The sequence below is a fragment of the Coptis chinensis genome, chromosome 4 (assembly GCF_015680905.1).
Source record: "Coptis chinensis isolate HL-2020 chromosome 4, ASM1568090v1, whole genome shotgun sequence".
In the NCBI taxonomy this organism is placed as follows: domain Eukaryota; kingdom Viridiplantae; phylum Streptophyta; class Magnoliopsida; order Ranunculales; family Ranunculaceae; genus Coptis; species Coptis chinensis.
The window spans coordinates 76,885,389-76,911,652 of record NC_141459.1 but is presented as its reverse complement, the minus strand read 5'-3'; the positions used below and the strand labels follow the sequence as shown (position 1 = coordinate 76,911,652).

At 37.8% G+C, this 26,264-nt stretch overlaps 2 protein-coding genes and 2 long non-coding RNA genes across 6 annotated transcripts; all 4 read left to right on the top strand.

The window, feature by feature from the left end:
- Nucleotides 1–11,672: 11,672 nt before the first annotated feature.
- Nucleotides 11,673–12,149, top strand: LOC147504884 (uncharacterized). The gene has a single exon (XM_086605395.1). It carries the CDS (start codon nucleotides 11,673–11,675, stop codon nucleotides 12,147–12,149), a length of 477 nt encoding a protein of 158 aa, XP_086461521.1.
- Nucleotides 12,150–12,160: 11 nt separating this feature from the next.
- LOC147504883 (uncharacterized) lies at nucleotides 12,161–12,841 on the top strand. Its single transcript, XM_086605394.1, has 2 exons — nucleotides 12,161–12,410; nucleotides 12,540–12,841. Exons 1-2 carry the CDS (start codon nucleotides 12,161–12,163, stop codon nucleotides 12,839–12,841), a joined length of 552 nt encoding a protein of 183 aa, XP_086461520.1.
- A 7,965-nt stretch (nucleotides 12,842–20,806) lies between these two features.
- Nucleotides 20,807–22,973, top strand: LOC147504882 (uncharacterized). Of its 3 annotated transcripts, none has more exons than XR_015220480.1 (3): nucleotides 20,807–20,865; nucleotides 21,626–22,243; nucleotides 22,656–22,967. It is a non-coding gene; the product is annotated as an uncharacterized LOC147504882 (long non-coding RNA). The 3 variants fall into 3 exon arrangements; XR_015220479.1 differs by lacking the exon at nucleotides 20,807–20,865 and having other exon boundaries at nucleotides 20,884–22,243; nucleotides 22,656–22,800; nucleotides 22,930–22,973; XR_015220477.1 differs by lacking the exon at nucleotides 20,807–20,865 and having other exon boundaries at nucleotides 20,884–22,243; nucleotides 22,656–22,800; nucleotides 22,888–22,973.
- A 149-nt stretch (nucleotides 22,974–23,122) lies between these two features.
- LOC147504881 (uncharacterized) lies at nucleotides 23,123–24,246 on the top strand. Its single transcript, XR_015220476.1, has 3 exons — nucleotides 23,123–23,512; nucleotides 23,728–23,811; nucleotides 24,100–24,246. It is a non-coding gene; the product is annotated as an uncharacterized LOC147504881 (long non-coding RNA).
- Nucleotides 24,247–26,264: the final 2,018 nt, after the last annotated feature.

The following is a 26,264-nucleotide window of genomic DNA, read 5'->3' as shown; positions in this document are numbered from 1 at the left end:
CGTGGTTTCTGCCTTACCGGTTTGACTTTCGGGTCGATGCCTAATCTGTGACAAGCGATGCTGGGGTCAATTTCGGGCATATCTATTGGATTCCAAGCAAAGATAACTCTATTGCTTTTCAATAAGGCCACCAAAGCCTCTCCGTTTCTAAAAGTTCTTCAGAGATGAAGGTGGCCTAACTTTCTTCTTCTCCTACCTGCACTTCTTTCAACTTATCGACTGTTAGAGGTCCCTTGGCTAGTGCCTCCCGAGGTGCTCTGGCTGCCCTTGGCGGTGCTTTGGTCTAGCCCTGCTGTAATTGTTATTTCTGCTCAGTGTTGAGAATGGTGTGCCCTCTGACTTCAAACTTTTTATAATCATCCATCGCATGCTCATGGCATTTCAGAGATGCAATCTGGTCACTCTGGATTTTACAAGTTCCCTCTGCTGTTGGAAACTTAATAGCTTGGTGATAAGTGGACACCACTGCATGCATTGCATGAAGCCAATCTCTGCTTGGAATGACGTTATATGTGGATGGGCAGTCTACCATAACAAAGTCAACTCCTACAACCTTAGGACCTACTGTGACTGGCAAATTAATTTTACCAACCTTTTTAGCTGGAGCACCATTAAAGCCGATAATTAGAGTATCATCTTCCTAAATAAGACCATCGTCGAGATTCATGATAGAATGGCATCCAGAGAATAGAATACAGGCAGAGCTACCGGTGTCAATAAAAATTCTTTGGACTCTGCGGATGCCAACCCATGTTGTAATCACCACAGCATCATTGTGAGGATAGTATACTCCTCGCTCATCTTCTTCAGTAAAAGTTAGTCCTCCTTTAACAATAGTCTCGGCATAAAACCCAAATTAAATTTGATACTGCTTACGTGATTCCAACTACTAATTTTTTGAATCTTGCGCTTCATGCTCCATTTTATTTCACAGCTGGATGAGCAAGCAGCCACCTGAGCATGACATACAGCTATCACATCGTGCTCGATCAGATTTACATGAGCCAGCTTTTGACTACCTTTTAGATACTCCTTCAGCTATCCCCCATCTGCCATTCTGGAGATCTCCTTCTTGAATGCATAACATTCATTCAAAGTATTGCCGAAATCATTATGGTACTTGCATTTCTTTGACTTATCTCTCCTTCCCTCAGTATCAGGTTTCATAGGGAACGGCTTGGAGAGTTTTCCTTTGAGCTTGTCATACAATTCTGAGAGACTAACGCTAAGCTCCGGAAGAGTAAGATCTTTACTCGAGCGGCCATCTAGTTTCTGACTCTGTGAGACGCCAATTTTGGCATCTTTGTTATGCTTCTTTCTGGCTTTGTCATGTTGTGGCTATTCTTGCTTTCCTCTATCATTTGCAAAATCCTTTTGTTGCTTGTACTTTGAATCTTCCTGAATGGTAGCATACCTATCTGCTCGCACCAGCAAATCTTGAACCATTTTTGAAAGTTTGTGCAACAACATCATCTGGGACATTATTGACCTCCTTTAGCAGCACCCTGAGTTTTCTGACAAGGTCTCGAATGCTTTCTCCTTTCTCCATGTGGAGGTTGAAAAGAGTTCCATAACATTTTAGGGCTTTTTAGACTTTGGTCCTACGCATAGTTGGTTTATTAGACTTTGGTCCAAAAAAGCTTGAATATTATACTTTAGTCTTAGTTCTGTTTATTCACCGAGTTGACTAACAGTCAACGTGATCAATCTGCTTACATACGACTGAGTTGACTAATGGTGAACAAACAGAACTAGGACTAAAGTATAATATTTAAGCTTTTTTGGACCAAAGTCTAATAAATCAACTATGCATAGGACCAAAGTCTAAAAAACCCAACCTTTTATGGTCTTCCTGTTGTAGCAATAATGTTTTGAAAATTTGTCAGTGAGCTGCGGAAATATATAGATTGAACGATGACGAAGCTCGTTAAACCATGTCAAAGCTTCTCCGATGAGGGTAGCTTGGAACACTATGGACATCAACACATCATTGTTGTTAAAAAGAGCCATAGACGATCTGTACTTCATCAAGTGCTCATCTAAACAACCATCTACATCATCGTAGGTTGGAATTGAAGGTTGTTTGAAAGAACCAGGGGAAATGTAATCTCTGATTTCATCTATAAAATGAGATTCTTCAGGTCCTTTGATTTCCAGTTTATGTTGCTTATCTTCCCGAGTAGCTTTGGAATCCATGGCATTTCTAATGAGTTCTTGGACTCACTTCTCATTCAAGTTGTCACTATTTTCCTGCATAACGACATTGTTTGTGCTGACTCTGTGGGTACGGTTTCTCCTTTTAGAACTCCAGCCTGGCTCAACAGAGTCGTGCCTATATCGCCTAAAATTTGCTTCATCCCTGCGTGGGTTTAGCTCTCTGGTTCGAGCATAACCAACCACAGAATTATGGAAGGCTCCATTTCTGTGGCTTTTGCCCCACTGTTGTCTACCACTTCTATCTCCAACTCTCTGATAACCTCCATTAGTCCTCCGATGAGTGTTCCTCGAACCATTGTATCTGGATTCTGAGGAATCTGAACCTCGAGGACTACGATCAAATCTTCTGTTACCTCGAGCTGGTTTGTATCGTCCTCTCTGTAGTACCAGACTGTGATAGTGTTACATGTCATGCTCTAGATCGATTTGATCCGAAGAGGAATATCCGGAAACTAACATTGATCGTTCCTTGGAGTACTAGGAACGTCTTGATACTGATCTGCTTCCGTGACACTGTGGGCTACGAACCCGTCCTAGTACAGCATCATCACCACCTAAACGCTCCATAATTTGAGTTCTGTGGTTTTGGGTGCGGCTGGAACCGTGGCTCCTTGAATGATGCCTCCTCTTTTGAAACCTGCTCTCCCTTGGTACATAAGATTCCTACTGAGAGTTTTCTTCCCTAGGCCTTTTGTCGTCATTTATCCTAAGTTGATCATTTTCTCTGGTCAGCCTAAGCAACATAGACATTAGCATTTCTTCATTAGATAGGTGGGCATTGTGGCTCAAATCCTGAGGGCCCGATTCAAGCCCAAGGCAACCTTGCAAACGCCTAGGCAATATGGATGGTCCAGATTGGGTGGAAATAGCACCCGACCTAGGCCCAAGGCATTGCTGTAGATGCTGAGGCAACATCGAAGGTCTTGCCCTAGCAGATGCAAATTTGTCTCTGTGTGTGATGACTCAAGTATCCCTAGTTGCATCTTGTTCCCTTGCTGGAACAGTAATTCGCAGGTTCTCCACCAAATCTTCTTCTTCATGCTGGGCGTCCAGATTCTATGGGGGAATCTGACGTGCATGCTGATGTTGAACATGAACCTCGTCAGCAACTGTGTGTTGTGTTGTCTCAGCATTAGGAGGAAGGTTTTGTTTAATTTCTAGAGCCTGACTGGTGTCAACCAACTTTTGATTTCTTTTGGATCTACCAACAGCCATTGATCGTGATATTTAATAAAAGAGAAAAACGTGGTCATGGGTTCGATCACCACAGACAGTGCCGAAAGATGTCGGGGCAAAAACTGAAGCAAAACATATCTACCCAGACACTCTTAAAAATCTACCTTCTGAATATCACAACCCACAGAATGACACACACAATCGAATGATAATTATAGTAATGGGATGGTTTGTTTGGATGTTTAAGACTGAACCACTTTTTAGTTCGGTGGCTGCCTACATACCCCCAGAGGGATCAAGTCTCTGAAAGTCTGCGGAGTATAAAGCTTTCAATGTAGTTCTGCTGCTGAAAACTCTTCAATATGTAACCACCTGAAAACCTAGAGAATCCCTGGATATGGATCCTTATCCCTAGTTTTCAGGTACATTGAATAAAATCAAAACCTCCAAATTCTGTGAGATTCGGCTGGGCCTTATTTTCAGCTGATTACGGGCTTATAGTGAGGCCTGACCCACATGTCATGCTGTGCCCTAGCTACGAACTAGGGCTAAGCCTGCAGATATAAAGGGTCCAGTCTGGGTGCCATGTCCAGAGAACATGCCCAGCTGGTTCATAGAGATGATGTGCTGGTGAGCATTCTGTGCCCTAGCTACAAACCCGGGCTAAGCCTGTAGATATAAAGGATCCAGTCTGGGTGTCAATTCTAGAGAACATGCCCAGCTAGTCCATAGAGATGTTGTGCTACTGAGCATTCCATCGAGCTGGATGTCTCATTACACACAATCGATCCAACGAGGCCACAGAATAGGAGGATCAGGTAATGTCATGTGGACCATTTATGAGGGTCCACACAAGTAGCATAGGAGGCCTTGAATTTGCCTATGTGAAAGATGATCAGATTTAATTGGACGATCAGTAGACTTGAATTAATGTCCTTGAACTGTCAGTCGTTTGTATAAACCTAGACAATCATCTTCACGTAATACCTTCTCAAACACAATTAGTTTTCACGTTTGTGTTCATTTAGACCTTGAACACTTCTTGGTTTCAAAGAGTGCTTTTGAGACATAATTTGCCTTAAAATTCTCATAGAAGTGGCCCTACTTCACACTCAAATAGGTGATTTCTATAAAGAGTATCATGCAATACTCCACTTGGATAACATAATTTTCCAAGATATAGCAAATCATTAAAAGCATAACTTATCCTGGTTCGCGCGGCAGATATGCACTTTCTTATTATAGGAATGGGTTAGAGTATAGTATTACTCTCCAGTGCTAACTGAGTCACAGACATAATTCAATTGGCCCTTTGAACCTAGATCGTGGGATCTTTAGTCAACTAGGTTGGTTTTCCAATTATGAGGACTCTTGGTTGATTATCTCAAAGGCTTCAAGCCTATTCCCCTGGATAATCGTTCCACTTGCTCTCTTGTTAAACATTTTGTAAGCGGATCCGCAATGTTATCTTTAGACCTTACATAGTCGATTGAGATAACTCCATTTGAGAGCAATTGTCTAACGGTGTTATGTCTACGACATATGTGTCGAGACTTCCCGTTATACATGCTACTATATGCTCTACCAATAGTAGATTGGCTATCAAAGTGAACACACACTCCTGGCACATGTTTAGCCCAGTTTGGAATATCCTCTAAGAAATTTCGAAGCTACTCTGCTTCTTTTCCAGCCTTGTCCAACGCTATAAATTATGATTGCATAGTGGACCTTGCTATGCACGTTTGCTTTGAGGATTTCTATGAAATTTATACATCTCTCCTAGAGTAAAACACCACATTTGATGTCTTTTGAGTAATGCTTCAACAAATTTACAATTTTGAATTGATTAATTCAAAGAGATACATAATCCCCCATATTTTCCAATTTCCCATGGCAAAGTCAATAAATTGGATGTATGTTTTGCAAGTGAGGCGTCTTGCTAAGGAATGTAACATATCATTCATATAGTGTTTAAACACTTCTAAGACCTCATTTTTGCTTACAAGTATATTGACAGAACAATATCTTGTGCAATCTTCTTTATTGACACACTATTATGGTGGAAGACTAAATACATACATCATACAAACAATATAATACTTTAGACTCCTTTTAGCACCTGCCATTCCTAACTGTTGGAATAAAGCAAGGATTCTGGGAATCTTGAATCATAATCCCCCACAAGTGGGGTACTACCACCACCTTGTTTGCAGTCAAGACGTCCATTCCAAGAATGACTTGAAACTTGCCTAAGCGACCTACCGAAAGGTTCACCATTCCTTGCCATTTGTTCATCTCAATGTCAACTTCCAAAGCGAGTCCTTTCACTGGTTCGGCTTCTTGGTTCAAGCCTCTCATATAGTAATTACATTCTACGAGTTTCAATCCAATATGCTCGGATACGTACTCTAAGATTAATGAATGAGTAGAACTAGTATCTACCATTGCTAGTATACACCTGTAGTTGTTGAGTTTCACTTCTACGAACATAAAGTCTTTATCGGGTACCGAAATGATCATAGTATTCAACGAACTAGTGGGTCTAGCAAGAGAAATTATTGGTTCTTCTAGTTCAAAACAAATATTTGGTTGACAATGCCAAAGAAGATACTATACGCTCACAAACTAATCTGTGAATTGTTTCTATTTGAGAGAGATCGAAAGGATGGAACAACTTCAGTAAAAAGTGAGCATCGAAACTACCTTGTTGTAGTGTCCTTCAAACCAACTATCATTTCATTTCAAGATCAACTCTGATCCAAATAACCACATTAAAAAGTTGCTCCGTCTCTCTTCCAAATGGTTATTACCAACTTGTAAAAGTCGATATTTAAACCAATTTACCGTTCTCAATATGCATATATATGTAACTGAACATATGAATTCAAGGAACAAGACAATGTAGTGAATGTACAAATCCTTTGTATATTGGTTCTTACATGTAGAAACTATATGTTTTGAAAGTCACTTTCAAACTTGCGAGCACTAACAATTCTCCATGTGAGTCAACATTTCAAACTCATATATATTATGCAATCCCAAATGCCACTTGTAAAAATAACTTTCCAACCTTTAAATGGTTGCAACGGTTCATTATGGCCTTTCGACTAACATCCAAGAAAAACAGCCCAATGGCCAATGTAATTGCCTAATGCACACATATGTAACCTAAAGGGAATAAACCCTTTGAAGGAAACACAAAAAAACCAACTCACAAAGGTGTTTCAAGTATTGTACGTACGTGTACATACGTGTTTTGGTTAAACATATGCACAAGGTCCCAATTCAATAAAACATACCTGATTTTTGGACCAATACCTTTCCGTGTGTTACTTCAACATGTGTCAAATCTAGTATCTACGGTGAGAAAATTTTCTACCACATTACAATCTTTTTCGCTAACACTACCAATAAAGCGAGAACGAAATCTACTTCAAAAATTGTTAGTGCATTTGAACTAAATAATAAGTATAGCCAAAATTAATTCAACCAAATTAATTCAAGGCAAGAAAATCAAATTGATATAACAAATATATCATAAACAAACTTTTAGTTCAACAAACAAACAAACATTTTAGTTCAACAAATGAACTTAATTTACCAATGATTAAATACAAGCTTAGTGATGATCACTATGTCCTTAAGACAGATTTTCCCCCTCACGGTGCTTCAAGGTTGAATGGAAAATTGTCCCCCAAGATAGAACGGGTTTTTCCATCTATGGAAAGCAACGCTTCAATTCCACAGAATCAGTAAACGCAACGTTGTGTTTTGACTAAGAACAGAGAAGAGAAGAGAGGTTTATTTCCTGAGATCTTCTCTTTCATGCAAAAGCGTCTGATATTTATATGAGAGTGGTGCCTTTTCGAAACAACACAATGACTGTTCGAAATGACGCACCTTTTCAGCATAAAGTAACATTTCAAACTGTTTCCTCTTTCCAAAGGTCGCATCTTTTTGGCATAATGCAACATGTCAAACCGTTGCACTATTTCGAAAAGGTTTTTCTCTCTTTACGTACTATTTGAAGTGAAACTCATTTCATCTCAAGTGGGGTAACTTGGAAGACAAATTACTCATTCATTTCTCAATGGATTTGTGCAAATCCAAGTTTCATATGTTCACTACACTTTGAACTTTCAATTGCACATCCATTTTTCTAACACTAACCAATAGTAAGATTTATTTGGAATTATTTCGAACGCAAAAGTAGTAAGCAACAATGAGTTTTGGCCTAGAAGAGATGAAAGTTTTTCAAAATTTACCACATATAAGTAGAAGAAACGAGATTTAGCTACACACTCTGTTCTTTGTATATTGAATCCCATATATTAGTTCACTCCTTATATTAGACTATGTGGTCATTGTTATAACCGGTGTTTGGAAACAAGAAGAAGACGGTGACAAAACAAACAACAGCTATCAAAGCATGTTAGACACTGTCTTTAAGGAAAGATTTTGCCCTCTTCAAACAGTGCAGAAAGGCTACAGCAGGCGTCTTTCTCACAGGATACAATGGTATACAATAGACTAATATGCACTTATACAGGCTACTCTCAAGAATGGCAGTACAACTCTCTCTGGTGGCTTAAGTGAGAAGAGAAAGAAAAAGCTCTAAGGTTTGATAATATATTACATAGATCTTAACGTGAGTCCTGGTTTTATAAAGATTCAGCGATTGTTTGGCTTCTAAAAAAGTATAAAAATACTACTGTAATTAGGAAACGTAAATGTGGTGGAGAAGCAAAAACACTATAGGGAATTGGCCAAGCCCACTACCCACTAACCTGTCACACACAAGAAGCCCGAACCCGACCTGACACGAATCAGCTCGGCACAGTTTGGTGCGGTGCGGGTAAACAATTACGTTTTATCTCTAAAAATAGGTATGCAAGGTTTCTTTGTGGCTTTAGATTTAACACATATTTCACATTTATCAATAGAAAATTCAGAAATATCAGACAATAAATCACATGCTTTCATTTTTTTCATATATTGAACATTCACATGTCCTAATTTACCATGTCATGCATTAAAAGAGTCAAGCAAATAAGTAAAAGCATATTTATCTCATTAAAAGAGTCAAGTACATTCAGCTAGCATAAGTAGCTCACTATTATTACAATAATATTTCCCAGCAAAACTCTCATTCTTACTCAAAACAAACTTATCACTTTCAAAAGACACCTTGACACCAGCTTTTCCCAGTAGTAACACAAAAATTAGATTCTGACAAATCTCAGGAACATGGAGAACATTACTAAGTGAAAGAGTTTTCGATCCCTGAAGTTATCTTCAGAAGAACCTTGCATGTTCCCTCAACAGGAACAGACCTTGAGTCACCCATATAGACTTTTTCATCTTTTCACTAGTATGTAATCTGAGAAGGCTTCAACATCACCACAGATGTGGAGGGTAGCACCAGAATCTAGTACCCAGCCAGGTCTTCTTCTCAGTAGGCATGAAAACTTGGGTCCTTTTAAAACATGGCTACAGTACAGCTTTTGCTCATAATCACACGCCGCTTCGTACAGGAAATATATGGATTTTTTGGAGGCAAGAGTTAACGGTGAATGTGGTTGCTTCATCCAAACAGCAAATCACGGTGGCAATTAACTTGCATATCATCTCTTTTATCCATGTCAAATGCTTTTACATTCAAAGAAGACCTCTCTGGGATGAGCTTGGTGATTTTGGTGCACTAAACTGCTCTTGGATGAATATTAGGGACTTTAATATTGTTGCTACAAGTTCGGAAAAAAAAGGAGGCCGTCATCCAAATCAGAGAGCTAGGAATGAGTTTGTCGACTTCATTAATAACAATTCCCTTCGGGATACTACCACTCTTGGTCTCAGGTACTCTTGGTGCAACATGCGGATAGGGAATAAGAGGATTTTGGTGAAGCTAGACAGAGCTTTGGTCAATAACAGTTGGCTTTCGGAGAATCAGAACTAGAGAAGCAAAATTCTGCAGAGGAAATTCTCTTATCACTCTCCAGTCATCGGATGGTGCACTAAAAACCTGAGACCGTCGAACGTTCCTTTCAGATTCAGAAACATATGGCTGGAACACCCCCAGTTCATGGACTTGGTGAGAGAGAGTTGGCAAAAGCCCATGGTTGATGGTCCTATTCGACTAGTGATCATAAACCGAAGAGGCTTAAAATCGCCTCAAAGGAATGGCACAAGATAACTTATTGGGGAACAGAGACAAACTTAAACAAGCAAATCTATCTCTCAAAAGTTCTGAAAACAAAGAAGAACATGAGTCTTTGGACCTTCAAATGCAACTCCATGAATTGGAAATGGAGAAACTCATTGATCAATTAATGCAAACAGAAGCATCCATGTGGAAACAAAGAGCATGCATTAAGGAGGAGATTGAGGGAGACAGAAATTCCGCATACTTCCAAGCTAAAGCAAAAATTCACCAGGCTAAAGAATTCATTGAGGAACTAAGAACAGCTGAGGGAAACATGCTGCAAGAACAAAAGTCCATCAAGGAATACTTAGTCCACTCTTATGAAGAAAATTTTAAAGCACGGCCAATAGAGCATAATCAGGAGCTTATGGACCATATCCCACTTATGGTCGCAAAGTCTCAAAATGCTTTTCTCATGGCAATTCCTGATTGGATGGAGATCACTACCACAATTACGAACATGGACCCCAACAGTTCTCCGAGGCCGGACGGTTTCCAGGGCATGTTCTTCCAAAAATATTGGAGCATTGTTAGAGTTGATGTGCGTCGAGCTATCTATTCTTTCTTCCATAATCAGAACATTCCTCAAGGCATGAACTCTAATTTCTTAGTATTAATTCCAAAATGCAAAAATGCTATGGAAATTAGCCAGTTTAGGCCCCTTTGCTTGAGTAACTTTCTTTTCAAGATTGTTACTAAAATTCTAGCTAACCACCTATCCTCTATAGCCACGGGCATTATCTGTTATGAGCAGCATGGTTTCTTGAAGGGAAGAACAGGTAGCACTACCATTGCCATGGCATCCGAACTCATCAATGACATGCATACCAAAAGAAGATGCGGCAATGCAGTTATCAAACTAGACATTTCCCAGGCATTTGATTCACTTAGCTGGGAATTCTTGTATTTGGTCCTTAAAAGATTTGGCTTCAGCTCAGCATTCTGCGACACGATTATGAAGGTTCTCAGCAGTGCCAAAATCTCTATTATGATAAACGGAGGACCCTATGGCTTTTTTGGAGTAGGGAGAGGACTCCGGCAAGGGGATCCACTGTCCCCTATTCTCTTTGCCCTTGCCGAGGACACGCTTAGTAGAGCCATTATAAGGCTCCAACTCTCAGGCAGAATTACCCCTATGGCTTTTGCGGGAAAATGTTCGTCACCCACTCACCTCCTTTTTGCGGATGATATCATATTATTTGCAAATGGAAGTCTAAAAGGACTAGTGCACTTGAGGAACGCATTGGAGGCATACCAAAAGGCGGCTGGCCAGCTAATAAACAAAGGAAAAAGCAAGTTGTTCCTCGGTAGCATGACTACAACAAAGAGAAGAAAAGTGGAAGCTTTGTTTGACATGAAGGAAGGCCACCTACAAGAAAATTATTTGGGAGTTCCCCTCTTCAAGGGCAAAGTCCATCATGCCAACATTCAGAATTTGGTGGACATGATTAAAATGAGAGCAAGTGGATGGGCAGGACGGCTACTTTCCTTTCAGGGTCGAGTTATCTTGGCACAATCTATTATGAATAGCATTCCCGTGTATAACATGGGCATCTATAAGTGGCCTCAGAAAAGCATCAAAGAGGGAGAAGAAGCCATCAGAAATTTCATATGGTCAGGCAATCCCACAGTGAGGAAGTCCATTACTCTCAAATAGGCAAAAGTTTGCAAACCAAAGACTGAAGGAGGGCTTGGCATTAGGTCCCTCAAGGAGTTAAATTTGGCGCTCCTCATGAAACTAGTATGGCAACTGCTTACCATGGACAACTCTTAGTCCAAGTACATGGAATAGAAGTATAAAATGAAAAATGGCAAATGGCTTGCCTATTACAAGTGTTCCTCTATTTGGGCCGGGATTAAGTGGGTTTTGGAATCCATGAGAAACCATATTTCTTGGGTCATTGGCAATGGTACTGCAGTGGATATGTGGCGAGATGCTTGGGTTGGACCTAGTTTAGTGGCTGACTTGCTCCCTCACATCGACTGGCGCATCCCCAAAACCAGAGTTAGCGACTTGATAAGGAACAACCAATGAAATTTCCCTAACGTAACTCAGCAGCTCTTTGAGACACTGGGCATGCCACTTCTCTCTTTACCCCCACCTTGCAATGAGCTAGACGATTGCCGAATCTGGAAGCCTGACAAGGAAGGCAAGTTCACGGTCTTCTCGGCTTATGACACTATTAGGAAAAAGGGGAATATTGTCTGGTGGCACCACAGCATCTGGAACAGCTACATTCATCCCAAAATTGCTGGAATGGCTTGGAAGATTCTGCAACATATCATACCAACAGATGACAAAGTTACAAGCAAATGTATCCAGTTGGCTTCTCGATGTAACGGATGCAAGGAAGATAAAGAAAGCTTTGACCATTTATTATGGTACTGCCCAAACTTTCAAGCTCTCTGGGATTGGATTAAAAGCTTATTCCAGATGAATGCATTATCAGTTCCCGAAAACGGCGACATGAAAGAAATTCTGAAAGCGGCAAATCATGCAAGTCCACTGATTAAGGAATTGTGGGACGGCAGCGATCTTGAAATCTGTTGGTAGCAATATGGAAGATGAGAAATGCACAGAGGTATAATGACTCAAACTTCAACCATCGCTACATAAGAAAGTTGGTATGGCAAGGAATGCATACAACGGGCAGACTGTCCAAGAGCTATATGTTCAACTCAGTCAAGGAATTGGCAATTCTACACTCTCTGGGGATCGAATGCAAGCCCAAGCCAATAAAAGCAATTCAACAAGTCAAATGGCACCCACCAGAGGAAGGAGTGGTTAAGATCAATTGTGATGGTAGCTCTATTGGTAATCCTGGTCGAGGGGGTGTGGGGTTAATCTTCAGAGACCATCATTGCCACTTGCTTGGAGTACTTGCACAAAGACTGGGAATAGTTATCAACTATGAAGCATAATGTCAAGCACTAATTCTGGCAGTGGAAGGTGCAGTTGCAAGAAACTGGACACTTGTTTGGCTAGAAACAGATTCACATTCAGTTACACTTGCCTTCTCTAATGGCCACATTCCCTGGGTTCTGAAATCGAGATGGGCGAGGGCTACTGCTGCGCTCACCTACTATAGGATATCGCATGCCTGGAGGGAAGCCAACTTCAACGTGGATGCTGCGGCAAAGCATGGACCCACTTTAGACCAGGATGATTTTGTATGGAGCGTGGATAGGCCACCTTTTGTCACAAGTTTGGAAAACAAGGACCAGTTATACTTTAGATTTGCTTAGAGTGTAGCAAGATGCCCTTTTGTCCCTTATGTAGTAAGAAACTCTAATATGTAACATTTTATTTATCTTTATAATATATTCACATTTGCTTGCAAAAAAAAAAACATGAAAACTTGGGACACTACAATAGTGATTATATCATCTTCCTCAATTAAATTAGCATTGGGAGGATCATATGTGTTCTTCTTGTGCCTACACTGAAAAGCTATGTATTCTGGTTTACCACAAACATAACAATTTCCATTACCAATACCACTCTTTTTAAAAGAAGGTTCTTTGACTTTGAAATTCGTATTTCTTTTGAAGTTTTAATTTGCTTCTTAAAGTATTTGTTTGACTTGTTGGGATTACATTTAACTATATTAGCTTTGGAATTTAATTCTTTAGTCAATACGTCATCCTGAGTTTTATTCTTCTTCTCTATGTGAATGTAAATAATCACATCCTCAAGAGTCACATGTTTGCGTTTATGCTTCATACTATTTTTATAGTGCTTCCAAGACTCAGGGAGTTTCTCAATTAAACATCCAGCAATAAAATGTTCTGGTAAATTAATACCCTCAGTTTTCATATCACTAACTAGCACATGAAAGTCATGGATTTGAGATGTTACAACTCTATCCTCTCGATCTCATCTGGAACTTAAGAAAATTCCCTACATCATATTTTTGAGTACCAACATCTTCAATTATATATTGCTTGTTCAAACTATCCATATTTCATATGCGTTTTTAGATGAACAGTAAATATCAAAAATCTCATTAGACAGGGTACTCATAATTGCATGGCAACATATATACCTTGTTACCTTTTATCCAAGTAGCATGATTTCTTTCGAAATCAAAATAACCCTCCAGGACATCCAGGGCTGAGAACACCCTCTCCTTCTAACGCTTGAAATGAGAGCCGTTAAAGGATTCAATCTTGGACACATCATGTAACTTGCGAGCAGACAGTATAGGCGCAACATCAAACATATTAGAAGTGACTTCAATGACTCCATAATCCGTCTTGTCAGTTTCCTTGTTCGGTATGTTTGGTGGTGTAGACATCTCGAAAGTCTTTCCTTAAGATTGTTATAACCGGTGTTTGGAAACAGGAAGAAGACGAGGACAGAACGAACAACAGCTACCAAGGCGTGTTAGACATTGTCCTTAAGGAAATATTTCACCCCCTTCGGACGGTGCAGAAAGGCTACAACAAGCGTCTTCCTCACAAGATACAATGGTCTACAGTATACTAATATACACTTAAACAGGCTAGCGTCTTCCTCACAAGATACAATGGTATACAGTAGACTGATATACACTTAAACAGGCTAGCGTCTTCCTCACAAGATACAATGGCATACAGTAGACTAATATGCACTTAAACAAGCTACTCAAGAACGACAGTACAACTTTCTTTGGCGGCTCTAGGGTTTGATAATATAGTACATAGATCTGGACGTGAGTCCTGGTTTTGTAGAGACTACATACCCACTAACCTGTCACACACAAGAAGCCCGAGCCCAAACCCGAACGCGACTCAGTGCGGGCGCATGCATGTGTGGCCTTGTGTGCGTTCTCCCTCCTAACACAAAAGCATTTGTGTACCCTTATGCTATAGAAAGTCTAGATATACTTGCAAGGTCAATGGTGGCTTACCAATATGGAACTATCACCAAAGCACAAAATGAAGAACCACTTTAATTTGCACACTCACAAATACTTTGAAATACCTCAAGAGAATTCCAACAATCATTAGCTTCAAATAATTCAAACAGTACGTCAAGGTCTTTGCACATTGCAGCACCGCCTTGTCTATTGTCCAATGTCCCTTGCCCATTGATGGGTTAGTCTTTTTTTAAAACAAATTAAAGCCAATTGCTTTGTTAAGTTACCAAGTGTAGATTAAAAACCTAAAGTCAGACGCAAAATGATTAACGGGAACAAAATGATTTACAGGTTAGACTTCTGAAGGCATCCTGCTGCTGCTGATCCACACTTATCCCTTTCTAAGTATATATATATCGTACTTGAACACTGAGTGAAATGTGTGTAGCAGTGTGGGGGCCCTTTGTTTGCTGGAAGATCGACTGAGTCCATGTCCAAGTCATTTCATGTATTATAGTGAAATCTCACATCAATGATGCACCCTATCACTGTTTCACCCATCCATTACTGCTCTATGTGTGGATTAAATGAACCCACAGTCTGAAAACTATGACCATAAACAAAAGACAATGTAACTCATAAGCTTATTTGGTGTAATACATTTATGAAAATGAAAAGATCTCTAAAAAAAAAAAAAAAGTATCAAATGTGACATGTCATTATTAACACTACATTTCTTCCTTTATTTTCTGTATATTTGTGGAAGATATCACTATCAATTGACCTCGCCTTACATAAAAGTTCATAGGAGGAAAATACGTAGGCCTATCATTTTACTAATTATATATGTACGTATTTGTGTACATACACGTTATTTATACTTGTTTTTTCTCGCTTTAGCTCATGTCAAGATCAAATTCCCCTACATATATATTATGTATAAATATCAAATGAAATACGTGTACAAAGTGTCACCGATAGTGGTCTTTTCCTAACAAACGCCAAGAATACATCGACTCAGTTGTCAATCCAACAGTTTAGATTATGGTGCTTAGTGCTTTTCTAGTGGTGCTTTTCGCATTTCCTAAGTTGTCCCATACACAATTCCGCGTTTAATTAATACTTGTCACATTTTCGAATTTCAACATATGTCAATGTGTGATGGTAACAGTTATCCCAATCCCAAACCAGTTTAACCAATAAATTTTATACTTATCTTTGTATTTATCTTTCCCTTACATTTTAAGCAGCATAGCTAAACAAGTATATAATGTATTTGAGGTCATCCAATGTGTTTTGCCTATTATTCGTCTCTTTTTTTAATAAAAAGGTAATACTTGAGATCACAGAAAATCCACTTGATATTGTAGAGAGTGTACCAACAAGGAATAAAAAGGTAACACTGTTAGTATTAAGATTATGGTCTATTAGTAATTCGCAAGATGCCTATGATTATTCATAGTTTCTTCTTATCAATCAATGCATTTTACAGAGTTTAGAAAGATGTACATAACCTCCATACCCAACTGGCTAGGGGTGATAAATCGGCCCTCAACCCGGCACGGCCCAGCCCTAAAAAATGCTTACAAAAGCCTTCAAAAGCTGGCTCTCATAGATTTGAAACGGTTAGGCCGGCTCGGCCCGCCCTCATGCCTATTAGGAGCGGGCTAGGGCCTAAGTTCTGGAACATGAACCCAACCCTCATTAGGCCCTCACTTAGCCCTCATAATTTTTTTTTTTGTTATTTTACGTAGGATCATATATGTTTTCTAACTTAATTATCTAGGTTATATCAATTTTTTTTCACTACAATTACAATTAGTATTCAATAAGGAGTAGATAAGTAGATTACAACATAGCATATACATTTTTTATAATTGAATGAAAGAGATGTGGTCATATAAAGGCAAAGTAAACATGCAATTCTAAGTAACAACATGGTTAAGTATTGAGAATGTAAGGCTCTTATCTCTTTCACCATCTCTATATCTCATTTTCTAAAAGTATAAGAATAAGTTTTATATCTTTAGTTGAAATTGATATACATAATCAAAAGTATAATAAAAAAAAATCAAAACCACCAAAAATATTAAATAAATTAGTAGTGTAAAATTCGACAGGGCCTGGCCTGGCCCTCATTTGACCCCTCAAAATTGAGAGTAGAGGAGCGGATAAGGGTTTGCGTATTTATATCATGACTCTACTCGGTCAACCCGGCCCTCAACACACATTAGGGGCGGACTGATCCGGCCCTCAGTCATAAAGGATTTTATGGTTTGAGGGTCCAACCCTTTTAACACCCATATCTCTACACTATATGATAGCCAGGTCTTTAGGAGGCACACTTCTCAACCGAACAGTGTATTTCTAATTTCTCTATTTTAAGATTTTAGAACCACCTCCCTTAATTATTCTAATCAGCTCTCTCATTTTGAAACAATTTACAAAAAACTTCCTCACTTTATTGAAATTAGAAATAGCTAAATATTATTTAAAATAATTTAGAAACCCTTATTCACGTCACTAAAATTATATTTTCCTCATAATGTTTTTATATTATTTTTTAGATTAGAACTAGAATTCAAAAAATCATACTATCCGAGAGATGTTAGAGCGACAGATTTAAAAACTTGAAAAAACACCGATGCGTAGCACGGTTCACATACTTGTACCCAAATATACATGAAAATTGTTTTGGGTATGTATGAGTAATGTATTCGTAAGGGTGTATAAACTTATATTGTAAAATCTCATTCAACTAATATTTCTCAATTATTATTTTTAACGTATTATTCTAAGTTATTCTTGGTTTTATATGGGGAAAAGTCAAGATCATGGTCATGTGACCCCACAACATGACAGGCTACTCCACCTAAATCCCGGGAGTTGTAGGCGCTGATGACAAATCAGTGCAGTGCGATTCTATTGGAAGGATTTTATACATACCAGCCAATCCCTGAAATGGGATTATAAACCTGTCCCCACAAAGCCAGATAGGTTCTAGCTAGATATTCTTTGACACTGATTCACTTAACTGCGAACAGATTGCTCTGCTCTATGTATTATGGAATTTTTTTCTACAAGAACAAAGACATCTGCGTGCGTCAGATTGTCAGTCCATACAAGTGCCAGGATTTAGGGACGTGAACTCCAATATCTCCGACGTGCAACTGAGGACTAGGAAAAAAACACACGAGCTGAAAAACTCAACTCTAAACATACACATGACACAAGTAGTATGATATTCTAAGTTATATTACAAAATATAGGAATATGAGTATTTATCGATATTCAATTTTTTGATACGTATTATGGATATATCATTTTCTTTTGGGGTATTTTACATTGTTTAATATGCAAACATCAAAAATATATCTAAATATCAATAAATATCGTAGATATTATAAATATTTTTTAATATACCATGACATATTATTTATATTTATTTAAAATATAATAGTAAATATTAAATAAAATTATTATCTAAACAAAATATCTCCAAATATTCCTAAATACCATACATATTGTCGAAATATCACCGATATTTGCAGTCATATATCTCTAAATATATCACGATATTTATATATTTTTTTGTTAAAATCACGATATATCACGATATTTTGTACTATGGTCTAAGTTAAGCCCTTTATCGTAGTGGGTTTTTATGCCTTTATATTATAGTTATTAGACCCATCCCGGACACTAACCCGACAAAGGAATTGGATCACTGGGTCACCAGTTCGATCAATGAGTCACTGGTTCAACCAGTGGGTCAATACTTAAATTGAAAATATTATATAATTCACTTAGTACATACATTTTCACAACTTCATTAGTGGCCCAGGTGGTCTTAGAGCCATTTCATTTTCCAATAAACCAAGGTTCGAGTCTATACAGGTTATTGTTGTGATGTAATGTATCATGTATCTCTACTACTAGTATAGCCTATAATGATCGTGGCCTCTTAAATTCATCCGGGATTTTTTCTGACACATAATACCCTTGATGAATAATAAAATCAGATGCCTACCTATTTATTAATGAGGACTACTTTGTCTTTTGATGTGTTTATAAATTTTCAGTACCAATATTGTCCTTAAATAAAATAATTGCTTAACACCTTTAAATAGGGCCAATCAGTCTTTTCATGTGGGAATATATTATAAAACCAAATCCACGCAAAGTTCAATTGTACGCATTACTATAAATGTCATTTATTAATTATTAGTAATAATTGGGTTATTTAATAAGAGTTTCATTTAATCGGCTAATACGAACCGTCTCTTATCCCTTCTCTCCCATCTGTACTGTTTCTCATAATTTTTTTACCAACAAAATTCGGTCTGCATTTTCTGCAAAACCACACTTCTTCTACATCTATCTCTCCCAATTGATATAGCCAATTCACTTTGTTCTAATATCAATACCACAAGACATGAACGCCAACAGAAAGCCATATTTTCTGTAAAGAGACAACATTTAGTTCGTTTGGCTGCTAAAACTGTGTCTCTTGACATTAACCACATCTGCACAAAGGGGTCAGGTACCCGTTGAATTTGATCTTTGTGATATGAAATGCATATCTTTTTCTGATTCTCACAACTTTACATTTCAGTTCTAGGGATATTGACTTTATCCGGTGCAATTACGGTTCTTACGCCCGTCTCAACTGATAAAGCTGGGACTAAAATTGCTCAAACAATCACCAAAGGGGCCTTTAACGACCTTGACAAGTTATCCATGGCAAATGTGGAGGTAAGATTTGTTTTCTCCCTTAATCTGTCTTTCATCTTTCTTCGTTCTACACAGACTAACTAAATAAGATAATTGTTGGATTGAAAATTTTCAGGTCTATCCCTAAAACAATCTCTACGGTTTGGTCCAGAAGAAAGAAGTCATCGAGGGCATCGAAACTCATCTGTAAGTCTTAATATTTTCGTCATTGTCGTTCGCCGGCCCAACTGCCATGAGAACTTCATATCTTCTCCAGTAGTTGATACTTAGTGACTAACATGAAGATATTACTATTTGTGTGTACCATATTTCTCTGAATCTGCCTCCATAAATAGCCGTGTTCTATGCTCTTTTCAGTGCATCGCATATATGTTGTTGACACACAAAAGAATCCCAAGGCTCCTTCTTTGCATAAAGTTGTTGAGCCTGAAAGTATCATTCAGAAGACTGGATTAGCTTATCCCCATACTTCCCATTGCCTTGCTTCTGGCGATATCTTGGTGTCTTGCCTTGGAGATAAAGATGGAAATGCCGAGGGAAATGGGTTTCTACTTCTTGATTCAGAGTTCAATGTGAAAGGGAGGTTAGTTGGAATGTTTTCACTCAATCTAGTGGAAGTAGATGTTTACCATCCACACTGTGAAGTATAAGAATTGTAGTCTCAAATAAACATGAAAAACTACATTACTAGAAAAACAAATCATGTGAACGTCTAGGGATCAGGCTGAATCTCTGACGAACAACCTATTGTGAGAACTATGGCGGTCCCTTTTGATTTCTCTTAAAAAATGCAATACATCTCAGATGAGAGTACATTCGAGATATTTATATATATTGCAGAGGGCTTGTGATGGAAACTTAAACATCTGTGTCCAGGCATAATCAAGTTCCATAATCATTAAATCCTGTTGTTGATAGATATATGACGTACAGATATGGCATCCATTTATCTAAATCTTTATGTAAGATGATTATATTGTCTTTTGAGTGTTCAAAACATTATGTCAAAACCTTGAATTCTATATGGGTTACCAACAAATGTACCACTATATTGCAATCCTGGCGTATAATATATTGGATCCTATATGATGGACATGGACCTATATTCAGCATAACTAATTGGATGTAGCATGTCTTGTTAAGAAAGTGAGCTACATTTAGGTCGCTCGAGTAACATTTTGGCTTAACTACACCATACCTGTTCAGCAGATTGCATATTCTAACTACACTATAATGCCTCATTATGTAGGTGGGAGAAACCTGTCATAGTCCTCTTTTTAGGTTATGATTTACGGTACCAACCCGACATAAGACAATGATCAGCTCATCATGGGGAGCTCCGTTAGCTTTTACAAAAGGCTTTGATCTCCAACATGTTGCTGATGGTCTATATGGACGACATTTGTGCGTATATAGTTGGCCCATGGTGAACTGAAACAATCAAAGGCAATCAGGGGCTCATACCCTTGGAGGTTTGTACTTTCACTGCAAACCCCTGTTTTGTTATTTTGGTTCAATTTTTGTTCTGTGCCCAAAACTGTGTTTAGCATGTGTTTTGGTCTACTTGATTTAATTGCATCATCTTGCAGATCAGTTTCTTCATGATCCTTCTCGAGATACAGGATATGTAGGGTGTCGCTAACAAGTAACATGGTCAGATTTTTTAAGACTGCTGATGGATCATGGAGCCATGAGGTAATGTATACCTTTTTGCCTAACAGCAATTTGTGATTTTGTTTTTCTATTTTTCAATGTTCTCTGACCACTCTCTGCTGGTCATTCTCTCATTTCATTTTTCCGGTGTTTGTTTGATTATTTTTGTTTATTAATTAATCACTATTCATCTGTATTTCTCTTCAAACTTTTCTATTTTTAAGTTTTTTTAGTATTGAGATATGATTTTTTTTAAAGTGAATTACATTTAGTAAAATTCTAGGGTTCAGATACTATTTTCTCTTATTAAGGTATCACCCACTTGAAAATTTATCCCTTCAAACATGTTCACACACTCATTAGTTGTATGGGATTCATATAACTGATGATAGCAAAATGACAAAAAACTAAAGAAGTTGTTTTCCAAATGACATACGGTAACATCCTGCTAGGTATGTGTCGCAAAGCCCGCAATATGGGATGCATTAGATAGTCCCTTTGTTTCTAAGATGTGGAGAAGTTATGGGCATGCAGAGCAAGGTCTATGGTTGTTTCTCATGGGCAGAGCTAGGTATCTTTGTTTTGTTAAGGCATTACTTGCTTCTCATGGGCAGAGCAAGGTCTATGGTTTTGTTACAGTTTCTACTGCTTATGATGTTGCTAGAGCATTGACTTTCTTACATTTTCTACTGCTTATGATGTTGCTAGACATTATTTTGCTCTTAAACTCTGATAAATAGGCACTTACATGTTTAGAGTGCGAGTTTGAGATCTTATGTTTTAGAAACACTTTCTTTAATAGGGAAATGAAATGATCAGAAAGTTGATTGAGCAGACACCTCTCTCTGTATGTGGTTGTTGCTCAGCATAAATACAGAAGAAAGGAAGGTATTGATGGAGTAGGAAACTCCAGATTTATGGCAGTGTGCTTAAATATCCTGCACTAGTGGGGCGAGTGGCATTCATCTTAATCAAAATGGGGTCTGTCAAATAGCATTTATTGAAAGAAAGATCTCCACTTCAGCCAACAAGTTATTGATCATATCTTTCTATATCTTCCCCTTCTCTAGCATTTAGTGGATGCTTATATCATTTATTCTTCTTGGCATTGGTGACAAAACGGATAATGCAAGCTCTTCAGACTAATCTTGATGGAAAATCAAAGTAGTATAGGGATCCGACCTTGACTCAATCGTTTCTTAAGAACGACATCCACTATATGTTTAGATCTGTGAGAAGGTCTGAGGCAGCCGCTGACAATTGGAATTAGTAGACTAAGGATATATAATTGACTAGAGATAAAGCTTTATTCTTTCCCAGGTCAGAGGCAAAGGATTTGTTAGGAGATGATTGGGTGCACATACATCGTAAGACAGTGCAACAACATGCAAATCAGTATAAAAGAGTCTCCTGGGGAAAGGTTTTCTTCTCCACTTTCTCCTTGATTGTTATGTATATCATTTGTCGTATCTCAATGTGTGCTGCTTAAATTGTTTTTGCTTGAGCTCTAAATTTTGTTTAAAATTCCACTCTTGGAACTTCTGACTTTTAACAATCTTTTTGCTCCGCAAGTCAAACTTACTCGCAATTCTTTTCTAATTCTATAGATATTTGAGGGGTGAGGTTCAGCATTTGTCTATAGAACATCTTATTGCACATTAGCTGAACTTGACAAACCTGATCTAGATTCAAGTTTAACTGTTAAAGCTTTATTGTGCAACATCACTTCAAGGATTCCTGTGGCGTAGATGTTGGATTGAATTTCACAAGAACGTATTCAGTGTGGCTCTGACTATTGAGCTACTAACATATTTCAAACCAACTTTCTGCAGCTGTCCACCTACGGGTTCGAAAACTTCAAATAATAGGACTGGCATGATTGTTGGTATCACAGTTTCCATTGGGCTTATGAGCATTATATGTGCTATCACTATCTTTTATTTAGAAGGAAAAGCTCAAGAATCAAATAAGACGATGGTAAGTACTTCCTAACAATCGATAAACAGAGTAGGACACGTCATTTTGGAATATAAAATTAATTATTTCTTCCTTTCTTTATGGCAGTACGTATTACAATATATACTTTGTGTTCTCATTGATTTCCAGTGCTTCTAGGGGCCATAGACAATAAGGCAAATATTTTCAGTTGTCTTTGAGAACTCTGATTACTCCATATTTGGACCTCTTAATAAGGTAATATCAAAGTATACTTGGATTTTCAAACAAGAACTAACGCACCCGTAAACATACATGTGTGTGTATACTAGCGACTTATTAGCATTTATCATCCCACAGGGAATGCTGTTTGATAGAAGAGAGCTAGCCGTGAAGAAACTCTTAGTACCATCTCACCAAGGAAAAGAGTCAGTTTGTTGCAGAGATTTCCATCATTTCTTTTGTGCAACCTGTATTATTGAGTCTTCGCAAACATTAAAGTGAATCATGATTGTTCTTGAGAATGATTGGGAGATTTATTTAATTGTTTTCTTTTCTATCATTTTGCTTTGTTATATCTTCGCTTTGTTTTGTGTACGTTCATATATACTCCTTGGAAATTTTTATTACTAAGATATTGTTGATGGGACATGTTAATGATATGTAAAGAAGGAATGTGAGGGATTAAAGGTGGTGTCGTGGTGGTGATCGAGTTCCCAGAAATCCAGCAAGCAACCCATGTTTTCAGCACAACGTATGCATCTTCTTCTCCATTAAATTTGCGTGCATGAAATACAAAATTGTTTTTTTTTTTGTTACAACATGAAAAGGGAGACGATGGTAAGTACATCCTTACAATCGATAACCAGAGTAGGACACGTCAACTTGGAACATAAAATTAAATATTTCTTCCTTTCTTTATGGAAGTACGTATTACAATATATACTTTGTGTTCTCATTGATTTCCAGAACTTCTAGAGGGATTAAAGGTGGTGCCGTGGTGGTGAGCAAGTTTCCAGAAATCTAGCAAGCAATCCATGTTTTCAACACAAGGTATGCATCTTCTTCTCTGTTAAATTTGCGTGCATACAAAACTGCTTTTTTATTTTTACAACATGAAACTCAAATTTTGCGTATAGGCTATTTTGTCACACTTGGTTTTTCTCATTACTGACGCCAAATTGGTTTCAATGCATAATGTTACATATATACTTTTGATGCAATAACTTTTTATCTTTGTCGTTTGCAATGCGCACTAGCTAGGATGAGAGGCTAAAAGTACATGTGATTTGGAACTATACTTAGAAATTAATTGCTTACGTATGTCTGGAAATCAAATAGGCATGGAGTTCCATTCAATTCAAATTTTAAACGGTTACCAATGTGTCTACTCAGGCAAAATGTCAATTGTAAGTGTTCTCACCCAAATTATATTTACACTCTTCCTTAAGTTTTGTTTGACATCGCGTGCATAGCACGTGCATCTTGCTAGTACTAGTAATAACAATCGTCTCTAATATCTATTAAAGTTTAATAAAATCAAGAATGATCCAATATTAGCCCACAAGCCGGACCAATCCGAATATTATTCCTACTAAAATTAACTAGATAATAACAAAAGTAATCTACTAAAAGTCTAGCCTAAATTGGACTTAGATTTACTTCCGAAATGGTAAAAGGAAAAAAAAAATCTAAAACGATGAATTTGGATTTTGACCTCGAAAACAGCTACCGCAGAGCATAGCTCGGTGGTGACAGCGTACGCACCACCGAGATCTTTCCGAATTAGGGTCACACGCATGATTCTAACAACCGTAGCCAAAGTTATGACCAAAATACCTAAACACTTACCCCCATTAGGAAAAGATCACTATTACTTACTATTTTTGTGCTGATCCGCCAACTCATGATATTTTAGTGTCATCAACATGCAATCTGTCAACTCAGCATCATCTGACTCGGATCCTCCTGTATCAATTATGCACGTGTTTCGCACATTTTGAATAAACACAATGTTAGTGGGACCACCAAAACACAAAAAAGTTACAAAAAAAATTGATGATGACTAACAAATTTTTTAAGTTCTATATGCATCCCTTTATTTATACAATTATTACCATATATTAGGGCATCTCCAATGGGGGGTGTAAAATTACACCTCCACCTAGGCTCCACGTAGGTGCCATTAGGATTTTACACCTCTAATTGTATATTATTGTATAACTTATAAATATCCACACTCTATACTCTCCAATGGAATAGTGTAAAAAAAATAGATTTTAAACTCGGACGCCACTTGGAGTGACGTCCCTCTTTAATTTAAACTGGGACGTCACTTGGAGTGACGTCTGAGTTAAAAAATTACTTTAGAATTAGAAAGGGACGTTACTCCAAGTGACGTCCGAAAATTATTTCACTTTCGGGTCGTTCGGTTAGTGTCCTGAACTTTTATTAACTAATAGGCGAGGGGAATTCCCCACCCTCTCTATTAGCTAATACACTATTACCTACAGTATAGCACCTCCATTGGAGAGAGTTTTTTTATATTTGAGGTGTAAAATTTCCGTCTCTATACGGTTTACACCCCCCATTGGAGATGCCCTTATATAGGCTACCATTGGTATTTCAGAAACACATATTGGGGGCAAAATAGTCTAAAAAAAAGTCAAAGAAATTTAGAGTTGTATAAATAAAAAAAAAAAATATATATATATATATATATATATATATATATATATATATATATATATATATATATATATATATATATGGGGATATATATGGGGGAGGATACAACCCACGTGCATTAGCCACATTCGGGCCATGATGAATCCCACCATTTATCTAGTGCAATCCAACGGATGTGACCAAAATTTGACCCGAAGCAATCGCGAGTTCTAAATCACGAAATATGGGAGGGTATTTTAGGAAACAAAATTTGACCGAAGCCAAAAATAGAATTTGCTCTCCAAATAGAATCGCGATTGCTCTCTCCTCTCTCTTTGTCTCTGCTGAGAAATCAAAAACCTCAAAACCTTTATTTCCAATGGCGACTGAGCTAGAAGAACTCCTTCAATTCCTTTCTTTCCCTTCTCTACAAGTAACTTCCATATTACTCTCTTCTCTTGTCACTTTTCAACTAACCATGAAAAAGAACACATCTTTTATTCTCTTTCTTCTGTTGCTTTACTTTGTTAATTGAATTTCATTTTTATGTTTTTCCGTAAAGAAGGGAGTTGTTGATATAGTGAGAGATTTGACAAAGTTCAAGATGGATTGCAAGCTCTTACGCATTACTATTCTCATATTGTGTTTCCTTCACTGTCTTATCTCTTGGCTGAAAATAAGGTGCCCATTTCATTCTGTAATTTCAGAATAATATATGTATGGGCTACTCAAATTTTTTCCTATGTTTCAGGAGATTTCAGAACCTGCAGCTCAAGCTCTTGTCAATCTATCTGAAAATTCGAAACTATCAATAAAGATGATTGAATATGAGTATTGTA

Excerpts from the sequence above, each read along its gene's own strand:
- LOC147504883 (XM_086605394.1), top strand. The coding sequence starts at position 12,161 with ATGAGAAATGCACAGAGGTATAATGACTCAAACTTCAACCATCGCTAC. Across the intron at positions 12,411-12,539 it reads TTGTGATGGTAGCTCTATTG|TGGAAGGTGCAGTTGCAAGA; the intron begins GTAATCCTGGTC and ends TAATTCTGGCAG.
- LOC147504884 (XM_086605395.1), top strand. The coding sequence starts at position 11,673 with ATGCCACTTCTCTCTTTACCCCCACCTTGCAATGAGCTAGACGATTGC.